Source organism: Phaenicophaeus curvirostris, chromosome 3, assembly GCF_032191515.1.
Source record: "Phaenicophaeus curvirostris isolate KB17595 chromosome 3, BPBGC_Pcur_1.0, whole genome shotgun sequence".
In the NCBI taxonomy this organism is placed as follows: domain Eukaryota; kingdom Metazoa; phylum Chordata; class Aves; order Cuculiformes; family Cuculidae; genus Phaenicophaeus; species Phaenicophaeus curvirostris.
In genome coordinates this window covers 66,019,646-66,032,387 of record NC_091394.1, presented here as the reverse complement: position 1 = coordinate 66,032,387, position 12,742 = coordinate 66,019,646, and the positions used below count along the sequence as shown (strand labels likewise).

General features: G+C 38.2%; 1 protein-coding gene across 4 annotated transcripts in view; it reads left to right on the top strand.

The window, feature by feature from the left end:
• Positions 1-12,742, top strand: part of STAU2 (staufen double-stranded RNA binding protein 2) — a 164,245-nt gene that overhangs the window by 35,425 nt on the left and 116,078 nt on the right. For all 4 annotated transcript variants that reach the window (XM_069854261.1, XM_069854259.1, XM_069854260.1 and 1 more), the window contains exon 6: positions 9,329-9,488. In XM_069854261.1, coding sequence (XP_069710362.1) covers positions 9,329-9,488 — 160 coding nt within the window. The remainder of the gene's footprint in view (positions 1-9,328; positions 9,489-12,742) is intronic.

Sequence of the window (12,742 nt, the reverse complement as noted above, 5' to 3'; positions counted from 1 at the left end):
GCCATGATAGTACATTTTCAGAGCATACAGAGATGGCAGGTAGTGATGTAGGCGGGTGTGCGTCCTCAGTTAACTGCAATTGGCTGCGGAGAGACTTGTTAAGCCAGAATTGTGTTTTTTTCAGTTTGCTTTTACTTTCAACCCTTTAATTACCAAGTTTAAAATGAGAGCCTAACTTTTTCTTACACAGGATAATACTATTTAATGTCTCTGTGTTTACATTCCTCCAAGTGGGAACAGAATGTAGCCCAACATACACTATAGTTTTTTCAATTTAAGTTAATTTGGATGATGACAATCACAGAGTTTTCTTGGGCCTTCTTCCTTTGTGCACTTTTAGGCTAATTAGTTCCTATGAAGTCCTAGGTCTGAGATGATTCTGTTAGTAACATTTTTATTGGCATTATATTACCAGTATAAATATATGATAAAATTAAATGAGTGAGGGACTTCATTTCCTCATTTGCTTAGTCTCTAGGCTGACAAGTGACATGATTTCTTTTGACGTGAATTTCTTATGTAGAAAGAAAGTGATATTGTAGTCAGATATGCAGCATTGTTTATGTTCTTTTACTGTAATGGATATTTGGACAGCATTCTCAGTAACCATTCTGCATGCTTGTAAAGATTAGTGAGTAATACAGTTCATGGGAAATTTTATGAGCTTAAGTAGATAAGAGTTTGAGATGTTTGTCTTCTGGATGTCTGCTTTAACCTCTAAGTATACAGTGTACATCACAGCTTCATTATGTTTTCCCTTTTATTCTTAATGTACTTGTTTTTATGTCATGGAAAAGAACATTTTCTTTCTCCTTGTATTTATCTTTTCCTCTCCGCCAGCCCCCATCTCCATTTCGGCATTGTCCACTTGACATTTTTCAATGCCTTGAACTCTGGAGGCAGCATTATTGTTGTGTTCTTATATTATTTATGCTGTTTTTGCAGTCAAGAGTAAGTTGAAGTTATGTTGGCCATTTTCATGACTTAGTTATTTGGTTGATAGATAAAAATACTTCTTCAGAGGCACATAACATTTTGTTCTGTGCTCTCTTCTTGACTGTGATAGTTGTTTTTTCACTTTTTTTTTTCCCAACCCTGGTATCCAATGTACAGTACTTTGTAATATTTATCTCTCAATCCTTTTCCCCCTAGATTTTTCCTCTCACATCTCCTTAGCCTTTTTTTTTTTTTTCTTCTCTCATATCTCCTGAACTCATTTTTCTTTGCTTAAAAAAAGGCATTCAGGCCGGTTTTTAGACCCTGGCACATTGAAAAGTGTTTCTTCTAGACTTTTAGGCGTTAGACTGAAGGAGAGAGGGCAATAGAAGTAGAAGCAGGGATCTGAACTTAACTGTGGATGGAAGCATCTCTCTGTAACTAGTGTGACAAAGCTGGCTCGATATGCTTGCTGTGTACTTCTCAGCTTAATCCTTGACTTATTTAACTTAGTAGTTAAACTTTTAAAATAACAATGTCTGTAGCTTTCTGTTGGTTTATTCTAATTACTTTTAATGAGCAACTGTTTTTTCATTGTCAATGTACGTGTTTACTGCAAATGACAAACAAAGTAGTGGTACATGCAGAGAGTAACTGCTTATTTCAGTCAAATATCTGTATTGAGCAACTTGGAATTCAGAGATACAATGATGTGGCAATATTATTGTCTTGTCTTCACAAATTCTCCTGGGAAGATTCCACATTAGATAATGTTATGTTAAACTGAATCCCCCTCCCTTTTGTTTTTTTACTCAGGAATGTTTCGATACTGTGATCGTGAAAACATGAGTCAATTTTCTGATTGTTAGTCATACTGCTTGAAGGAACTGCAGTCTTTAGCCCAGGAAAAGAAGGAAAATAAAAAAAAAATAATGAAAAGGAATCATCATTAACTTCATGAAATATTCACAGACTCAGCATTAAGTGCAGTTCTTCTTGTTTTAGAATCAACCTGTCTTAATTTTTGTTAAAGGTGTTTGCACAAAGAATAGGAAAATATTCATGGGATGTAGAAGGCATCATTGCTACACAGGAAGAGCAAGATATGCAGGAATAGTTGGTTGATTGTGAAGGCTGACCTATTGGAAATGGGATGAGATTAGATTTTCCATTATAAGATGTAAGGTTAAGACCATAAGCACTAGTAGTACTAACTGTCACCTGGGGGTTATTCGGTTGGAAATCACAGAATAGAGGTGTTATCTAATATTATTAATTATGTGTGAGATTCACTAAGAGCACCTGATGTGATTGAACCAGAAGAGAAGCAAATGTGATTAAGGTGTGTTGAGCAAGATATTTTTAGTAAAGGTACATAAGTGTAGCTGTTATACAGAATGCTGTTAGCCTTTCATGTGCTATATTGTTTATTGTTTCTGACTCTTATGTTTAAGAACAGGAGAGAGTATAAGGAAGGGCTGTGAAGGATTATCAGCATAGTGGGTAGCGTTTTATAAAGACCATCTTCCATAATATCTTCACTTGTTCCCTTGCGAAACAAAGGCTGAGAAGAAATAGTAAACCTCGCTTTGGAGGGTGAAGATAATAAAATAAGTAAATGAGCTGTGTAAGTTAAAGGATAGCATCAAAATGAAACAAAATGTAGAAGTATAGCCAAGCTGAACATTAGGAGATTCCGAAGTGTCAACTCAGCTTCTAGATCATCCTCCCAGCAGAAGCACTGGAAGCAGGTAACTGTTTTCTAATAGACTTGAACAGATAAAGAGGACTACGTTATACAGTTACCTACAACTCACGGATCTTGACTGTTTAATGCAGGATTTGCTTATATTCTTACATTTGAAATGGAGAAAGTCTTATGTCTATGTCTTAAAATGGGAGGCATCTTTGTTGTGATCTCTCATTATTTTTTAAAAAAATTAACAGTTGCTTTCGAATCTCTTTCTGTTAATGTTTCCAACAGATGGATTATTCTTTACAATTCTTACACAGTCCATTAAACATTCTGTTGCTTAAGGGGTTTCTACAACTAGGTCAAAATTGATTTCACAAACTGATCATAGCAAATATTGTACCAAGAAAAAATACCAAATCATCCAGAATTAATGAAATAAATAGTAGTTTTTAAGATTTGAATTATAGTTTAAAGCCATAATTTGAAGGAAGAATAATCTGGGGCAAGTATAATTTTTTTCCCCTATTCTTATCTCTGTAGCTGAGGGCAGTCAATGTTAGGAGAAGAGAAAACAGTCATAGCAAATATAAATAAATCAGCTGAATGGAAATTAAAGAAAATTATCTTTCCACCTAATAAGGGATGTGTTTGGCTAAAAATGATACACAGGGCCTCATTTCGCTTGCTTTACATTAAGAATGTTTTTGGAGGATGTGGAGGTAATCTAGACGAGGACAGACTGATTCAGGGATAATGGACTGCAGTTCTCAATAGGAGTACTTGGAAAAGAGAGCCTCGTTGTTCCCAGGTGGTGGTGTGGACCTGCCGAAAGAACCAGAAGGTGGACTGTATGAAGACAAAAGTTGCTATACTGGATATTTCCTTCTTCAAAACACAGAACACACATCTGTAAGAAATGCACGTGGCTAATGGACTGCTTAGAATAATAGGGCATGGCCAGGGAACAGCTGCACTAAACAACTTGCTCCCCTAGAGAAATTTCAAATGTTACGGAGAAAAAGTTGTTCGCAGCAAATGCTGTTTCCTAATCCCCTGCACAATCTGTGGCTCTCTATCCCTCCCCTTGCAAAGCTCACAGCATATCCCTGGTTAAGCAGTGTCAGCAAGGCTGCCAGGTTGGTTGAGCTGATAGGGGAAGGAGCCAGAGGGAAAATGTGCACAGAATGGAGCTGGCATCTGAGAACTGACTTTCCTTACCATGTTGTGTCTCATATTTTAGTGGCCCCCATCCTGGCCAAAATGGTCCCTGTTCTTCTTCACTTTGCAGTATGGGAATAGTGTAATTCTTCCAGTAACATTTGTGTAGTGGGGAAGTAATTTGTTTTTTTGTTCTATTTTACATAGGTGAAGAATACATTGGCCGTTAGAATTTAGACAAAACCTCACTAGAGTGTTTAACAGTGAAAAGGAGGCTAAATCTAAACAAACTTTCTAGTTTCCTTGAGCTGCAGCTTGCACTTTCTCTCCACTTCTAATAATAAATTAACAGTATTTATCAGAAACTTTTATGCCATTGAGGAATCCAAAGAAATGCAGGAAATGCAGTTTGAACACATAACGTATGTACTAATACTTTATTTGTCTTTGTGTGTGTGGATTTGATGGCCAAAAAGGAAGAGGCCCCAAGGGCTCCTTAGTATGCAATTAATATTTTGGCTAGAAAAGCAGCAGATTGTTTCAGTATGCTTACATGTTATGACATCATATTCCAGTAAAATTATAATGAACAGAATTTTTGTTTGTCTCTGTGGCAAACCAAAATGAGTTTTCTAATTGTCAACAGACCTTGGTGATTTATTTAATTATAGTGGCGCCCGCTCACACCAACTTAGTTAAGGTCTGTCAGCATTTGTGTTATGAACCTCTATTTTTAGGGGTTTATAACTAGTTGTAAATATTTGCTCATTGCTAAAACTTGGCATTCAAGGTCACAGCCATAGAGCAAATATCCTTTTTCAGGTTGACTGTTCTAGTGATACCAATTGCTTTAGCTAATAATTAGATTTCTGATGCTATGAATGTTAGAAGAAACAGAAAGAAACTTCTTTCCAGAACTGTTATGTGAGGGATCTTAAGAACCTCAAATGTGCAGAAGAGCCGGATGAAAATTAACTATTTTAACAACAAATCACGTATAAACTATTAAAGTACTATCCTTTGTGACATTTTTTTCTTGCAATTGAATGCATCATTTCATGTGTCCTTTTGTTGTATATGAAGCGTATGTGAAGCATTCCTGTTGGAAACCCAAACTCAGTTCTGTGGCTGAACAGAGCGACAGAGGGCTAAGGAGTGTAGGACTGATGCTTAGGTGCTCTGGAGATGGAAAATTTTGTGCTACTATGTTATTGTATAATAATCAGTGGATACTATATAAATATTCCCAAGGTGCTCAAGGTTCTCAGTCCTTTTCAGTAACTCAAATGTAATGTATTGGGAAGTTTTCTTAATGATCAGTAGCAAATATATGAACTTAGCCTAGGGGTGTTCTTTACATGGGTGTGAATCTTCAGGTTGCAGAATCCTCCAGATTGAAAACTCAGTTTGATTGTTGCACTGTACTTTTGGATTGTAATATTATGATCAGTTTTAAGGTTTTTGTTAATAGACTCTCTGTCCTCACCATTGAAAAGAGGAGGATGTTTTGTTTCTATTTGACGTGATTCATGTTGCAGGGAAGCCAATATCCTCACAGATTTAGTCCATTTTCCGAGGATTTCAGGTGCTCTTTTGCACTTTCCTGGTGATGTTCATATTATCAGTGCACTGTTAACTCTGCTTGATGCCGAGCAGAGCAAGAAAAGTTTAATCAAAACCATATAAAAGCCTAATCATTCTGCCAGTGCCAAAGAGCTGCATGAGGCTCTAGAGCCACAGGCTGAATATCTTTTTTTTTTCCATATTATCACATAAATAGCTCCCTAAATGCTCTTTAAAAGAAAAGGTGGGGAATGGGGAGGGGAAAAAGAGAGGGCTTGTTGTAGGATCTGAGTTTATAAAGTGGATTAAGGTTCATGTGCTTTCCTCCTTTGCATGTAATGGAGAGAAAGGTAAGTTTAGTAACTCAGCAAGAAAGAGGGACTTCTGATGGATGTTGTGTTTTCCCTAGATCTAGGTAGTTGCTAACAGCACTACATTTCTTTTTTTTCTTAAGATGATTGTGAAGCAATGAAGTGTGATATGCTATTAGGTCCCTGCTGCTTTTGCATGACAGAGCTCGTCCTGTGCTAAGCTGCAGCTAATAGAGGCAGCGAAGGGCTGCTGCAGTTTCCAGGCTCTAGTTCTAGATATTCTCATATCAACTTATAGGATGATAGGAAGATTTCTGGGGACTCTGAGGAACTTGAAGGGGCCTGTTTGCTCCTGGGAAGGGATAGCTGCATCTTCAGACAAGCTCTAGCAGGTTCTGCTGATCAAAAGCTACAATGAACTTTTCTTCCAGCTTTTTTCCTGATTAGAGTGAAGCATCGTTTCAGTGGGTACCTGGGAGAAGCCCATATGAGTGCAGAGCTTAGAGCATCACTTGCAGAGACAACCAGCAGACGCAACAGTTTGCTTAACAGCTAACACAGCAGGGAGCCAGCAACTTTGCTGAAGACAGTGTGTGTGTGTTTGTGTGTGTGTTTGTGTGTGTGCGCATCAATGGTGATGTGCCACGTGTCATGGTTCCTAGCAGTGTTCGGAGCTTGAGTCATATCTAACTTTAGAGGGAGAATGCAGCTTTCAGATCTTCATCTCCAATGAGTGCTTGAAGTAGAGATGGGGAGACCCGGATCTCGTCTGCAAAAGGTGTGGACTGGCCGAGGGCCTGTGTTATCAAGTAAAGGAGATGCAGGAAGATGCTAGCTAAGTCTACTGGCACAACTAGTGGTGGTGCGTGAGATCAACTGGATCTTCTCTGAAAGCCTACAGGTACAAGAGCCTGAACCCCTAACCATACCAAAGGAGGAGCAGGCAGAATCAGTGCTTATTGGGCTGGGAACTGAGGAGTCCTGTGATGGCAAAGGCTGAAGGCTAGTTATTTTGGGCACCAGAAGAAATCTTTCTGCTCCATATGCAGATCTGCAGCTCAGCTCGGTGCCATGGCATCAGATGAGGGCTTAGGAGCTCTTGAAGCATCCAGTCCAGCCAAGCCTGAGTCCTGCTGCAGCACCAGAAGGAAGCAGCAAGTGATAATAGCGAGAAATGTCCTACTGCAGGGTTTGGAGACCACCATCTGTCAATTTGACCTGCTGTGCAGGGAGTTTTACTGCTCACCAAGGGCTTGGATTGGGACATTGTGGAGAGACTGCTGAGGGTAGTCTGTTCCTTAGACTATTCCTTACTGCTGCTTTTCATTGTGCACACCAGTGGTAGTGCAAGGGGACATGCATAACAAGCATGACTACAGTGATTTGATTTTTACAACTATGGTATGCTCTTTGAGGATCAATGCTTGAAATAGACAGGATTCACCTGACCAAATAGGACAAGCAACTTTCTCAACAGTTTGGCCAGTCTAGTCAGGAGAGCTATAAACTGATGAAGAGTGGAGTTGCCATATAAGCAAGTGAGAAAGTGATGGACCAATTTAGTAAACAAAGACTTAAGGATGATATTGACAGGGGAGACCCTAAAACCAGCAAAACGGGGCTGAAGGGGTCCTACCCCAATTGTATGCGCGTAAGTAAGGAAAATCCTACTGGACAGCATGATGGGGGAAGTCCTTATACTCTTTCTGGGAAATTGGTACACTTGGGTTCCTGTCTGAAGTGCTGGTATGCTAATGCGCTTAGCACAGAGGACAAACAGGAGGGTATTTGAATTTCATTATGGATGTAGGAGCTTTGTAATGTTCTTCCAGGAAGAATAGTCAAACTCTGTAATGCTTTGCCCGGGGAAGTTGTGGAATCTTCATCCTTGGAGATATCCACAGTACCCTGGAGAATTACCGAACAAGGTAGTTTAACTTCAGAGCTCGACCCTGCTTTGGGTGCTCTTTTGGATCAGATAAATTCCAGGAACCTTTCCAACCTGTGTTGTTCTATAATTTTATTCAAATTTATATAAGCAAATGCATTTCCAGACCTTAATAATTCCCTATAACAGTGTTAAACTATAAATAGGAAAGGAAACAACTGCATTTGCATATCATAAATGCAACTTCGGTCACTCGTCCAAGGCCTTGTAGCCAGAAGCTTGTTGGGGCCAGTGTTATGATTTTGCTCTTTCCATATAAATGTATTTTTAGAATTAGGCACGCTAATTTTAGAATTAGTGTTCAGGGACACTGAGACTGGAATGCTTATTCACTCTAGTTTGGGTTTGAAGTGTGCTCTATCTGAAAAACTTGTTATTGTGTTTTATAGTTGAAACAAATTGGTTACAATTATTAATGAAAAGTCAGGAAGTCTTCATACAAAAAAAATTGCCATCCATGTCAACAGTTGAAAATGGAGAGAGCACGTTTTAATAAGGATCCTTTAAGAGGGAGAAGGAAAATGTAGTATTTTGCTGTTCTTTGGGTGATTATAGTTTTGTTGCGATGGATTTAGCTTTTGGCCACGCTTTTGGAATCCTGGACTTTTTTACATTGGTATAAAATACGTACAGGTTATTTGTTATAGATGAGAAACCATTCCTGATACGTATATATTTTTCCAATGACTGTATCTCCAGTGTTTTAGAAAAGCCTTTATTTGAGGAAGGAGAACAGGCAGCCTATATCACAGAGCAAAGAGTATAAAGCAAATTCCCTCACCTACCTAGATTATAATTTTAACAGTGATTAGAACTAATTATCTGTGTTGAATTGTGTTTTCTGAGTTGGGGGTGTTGGAATACTGCTTTTCTGTAGAATTGCTTAAGTGGCCAAGCTCCGATGTTTGAGTGTAGTGACAGGACCTCCCAAACCAAATTTGTTTTCTTTGAGGAATAATAGCTATGCCAGGTCATAGGAATGCATTAAATATTTTAAGTTATTTGGTTTTCAGTGCCTTCCAGACATGCTCAGAAAAACAAGCCCTACCATTATGTTCAGAAATTTTTATGTAGGAAGGAAAAAGAACCCAAAACAAAAGGGAAACCGACATGGTGGTGATTGCTGCTGTTCCTTCAGTACCTGGAAAATGTTTGATTACTGCTGTGTTGGAGAAGAGCTGCTCTCTACCGCGTTATGCTTTTAGAAGGGAACTCTTCCCTTTCCTTTACAATAATTTCAATACTTGAGCTTTAAAAAGAGGCTTTTGTCCAAGTCCCTCTTTCATCTGACTTTTTGCTATCCCTAGGAGCTGAGGTACACTGGCAGGTTTCAGATGAGAGACCTCACAGTTCTCCTTCCTCCCTTCCACCTTCCAGTGGGTCAGGAGTTTTCTTGCAGGCATGGCTTCCCCTGGAGCTTTCATTCTCTTTAGGATTAATCTTCTCAAAACTCAAACCAAGAACACTGGGCTATTGCACAGAAGTATGGTAGAGCTCATTGCTGAGCCCTGCAAATGTGTGAAGAGCTGGTTTGCATGTAGGACCTGCTGTTGGAGGTACTAATGGTGTTGCTGAGGAGTGGTCTGTGTATTTGAGCCCTAGGTCTTACTTTGTGAGAAAAGGTAATATTTTATCTCTATCTACTGCTCTATATTACATAAAATTGATGACTAATTTTTTAAATTTTTATTGCTTTCTTTCATGACTCTTTTCCAGGTATCACTGCCCAGTGCCTAAAATTTTCTATGTCCAGTTAACTGTTGGCAACAGTGAGTTTTTTGGTGAAGGAAAGACTCGTCAAGCTGCTCGACATAATGCTGCAATGAAGGCCCTTCAGGCTCTCCAGAATGAGCCTATTCCAGAAAAATTACCTCAGGTTTGTGATTCAGAAAACTGTTCTTAGTCCTGCAGATATGAAATTGAACAATTTAATTGCCAGTTTTTCAGTGTTTAATTTTTGGTGGCATTTTTTCACATTAGCCTCAAGAGAAGAAATGCTAACAAATTGTTAGTGTTATTTCTTTATAACAGCACACCTAACATGGAACTATACTTAAATAACAAAAATAAGTAGGCATTGTAAAGATGAGATTGTCAACAGTGATTAAGTAAAGATGAAATCAAAATAAAATAAAATAAAATATTTCTGATTATACTAAAAGTAGAGAAAATGTCCATTGTATCAGTGTCTTAATGGAGAATGAATTACTAACCTTAAATATGTTGTGCCATGAAGTGATCTTTAGAGTTAAAATTACTTGTCCCCAATGTACCTAAGAACCTGACAGAACTCTCTGGCAGTTACTGATCACCTGTTTGATGGTTTTAGGCTTGCAGCCACTTAGTACCTTTTTAAATAGCTAGCTTTATCACTGCTATGTTTGTAACTGATAAACATTGCTACTTAAAAATGAAAATTCTACGTCATGTTTTTAAAAATATTTAATAGAAAAATTATTTGAGGAATAATTCCTTTTTTAGCAATAATTTTTTGCAAATTGAAAGGATAAATATAATAAAATTGCCCAATTAGTTAAGCTAAAATAAATGCATGAGGAGACAGTTTTTTTTTAATTTTGTATATTCTTGCTGGTGATGCCTGTTGAATTCCTGTGCACAGTACAAAATATTACTAATAGTACCTTCTGTGTCTTGTGTGGTATTTTTGAACTTCTTTTTAAGAATGGAAAGAGTTTTCTGTATTAAAATATTAAAAATCTTTGTTCTTTATACCTCACCCTGTCTCTACATGTTCCTTTTGATCCAGAGACAGTTTGACTCACCTTTTTGTTTTGATATTATTTTTTCTGGATCAGGAACTTCTCTTCAAAATCGTTTAGAGTGACTAATATTGATTTTTTTTTTTTTTAAGTGGGAAAACTAGTGAAAAAAGGCTATGTAAAGTCTTAGGAGGAATCCCTGTTTCCTTTCACAATGTTCATTCCCTTTCTTTCTCTTTTGGTTTTCAGTCAAATGTATTGGTTGATAATGAATCTATAGCACGAACCTGAGTGGGAATCTCATTGAAAGAATTTTATAACTCTGAATCTTTTGTGGTAATTATAGGTTTAATATTATATTTTATCAAAAGAATAATTCAAGATAGCTGTTAATCAGAATGGCAATTGAACCACTAAGTTCATAGGATGATAACCAGTAGGCATAAATAAATAATATATATAGGTAACATTCATAGTTACTTGGTTTATACACTGAGTTTTCATAGCCCATGTACTTCTGTAATTTACCTAGCAAAAGTAATAAAATCTTTAATTAACATTCTTACCTGTAATCTCGCCCCACATCCCATTAGTAATTCGGTGGATTTCTCTGGAGTGGGATCCATGGAATATAGCACAGTAAATACATGGGTTTCGCTTTTGGCCTTCATGACCATTTTTATTTAGTGCAGCCTTCTATGTATTCTTTCATTTCCAGATAAGTTTTTTTTCTTCTTCTCCTTTTTAAAAAAAACCACTTTAGTTAAGGATAAAATCCTTTATCCATATTAAACCACTGAAGAGGAGTATTGCCATCTTAATACTTCATTGTGCAAACATATGGAAGAGCGTAAGGTGAGCAGAAACCAGAAGCAATCAGCAAACAGGGCAGGGTTTCTACAGGTGAATGTGGACCTGCTTTCATGAAAGAGCTATTGACTATCTGCCAGACCATCTCTGCTGTCTCGTAGATGTGAGGCTAAGAAAGGCCTTACAAATAAAATGTCAGTTGTGGAATGAGGATCAGATTTAAATCCCAAGTACCTGAGATGTTCACGAACATATTTTGTCTTCCATAGGGAAGTTGTATGACTAAGGCTTGAAACTTTATCGTTCAGTACTAAGGTCTAAGCCTTAAAGTCGATGATCCTCCCTGTTATCCACTCATGATTAGGTTCTCTGCTGAGTTTGGTGGAAAATATGGAAGGTATTAAATTGTAGAGACAGAAGCAACCATCAGGGATTTTCTGAACCAATGTATTTGTATTTTGATGAAATTTTAAACAGTAATTTCTGCATTAGACTTGTATGTATCTAATTAAGATAGAGTATAACTAGAAAATCTAAATTTTCTTGAGTTAAAGGTGTGGTGACAGTTCAGTGGACTTGATATTATTTATCTAAACTATGCCGGTGATTGATTACTCCCCATTGCAAGTGTAAATTGCAAGGTATTTCTTCTAAATTCACTTAGTTGTTTAGTAGTCTTTGCTAAACGTGACATATAACAGAAAATCTCTCCTCCATATATATTTACTGATTATGCTAAAGTAATTTTGAATCTTTTTACAGAATTGATTGCTTCCATAGTGTCTCAGGGCAAAGTTATTTTTTTTTAATCAGTGTTTCATCCTTGTGGCCTTTTTTGTCAGCTTTTCAGATGATCAGTGTCCTTTAGAACATAGAAACTTAACGGAATATAATACTAAGTAAGATTCTCGCTAATGTGTTTTTTACCTTAGTGAGGAGTACCTCAGTCTTTGTTTGATGCTCTTTATATCTCTGAAATATAGAATCATAGAATAACCAGGTTGAAAGAGACCCACCGGATCATTGAGTCCAACCATTCCTATCAAACACTAAACCATGCCCCTTAGCACCTCGTCCACCCGTGCCTTAAACACCTCCAGGGAAGGTGACTCAACCACCTCCCTGGGCAGCCTGTTCCAGTGCCCAATGAACCTTTCTGTGAAGAATTTTTTCCTAATGTCCAGCCTAAACATCCCCTTGCGGAGCTTGAGGCCATTCTCTCTCGTCCTGTCCCCTGTCACTTGGGAGAAGAGGCCAGCACCCTCCTCTCTACAACCTCCTTTCAGGTAGTCAGAGAGAGCAATAAGGTCTCTCCTCAGCCTCCTCTTCTCCAGGCTAAACAACCCTAGCTCTCTCAGCCGTTCCTCATAAGGCCTGTTCTCCAGCCCCCTCACCAGCTTTGTTGCTCTTCTCTGGACTCACTCCAGAGCCTCAACATCCTTCTTGTGGTGAGGGGCCCAGAACTGAACACAGGATTCGAGGAGCGGTCTCACCAGTGCCAAGTACAGAGGGAGAATAACCTCCCTGGACCTGCTGGTCACGCCGGTTCTGATGCAAGCCAAGATGCCATTGGCCTTCTTGGCCACCTGGGCACACTGCT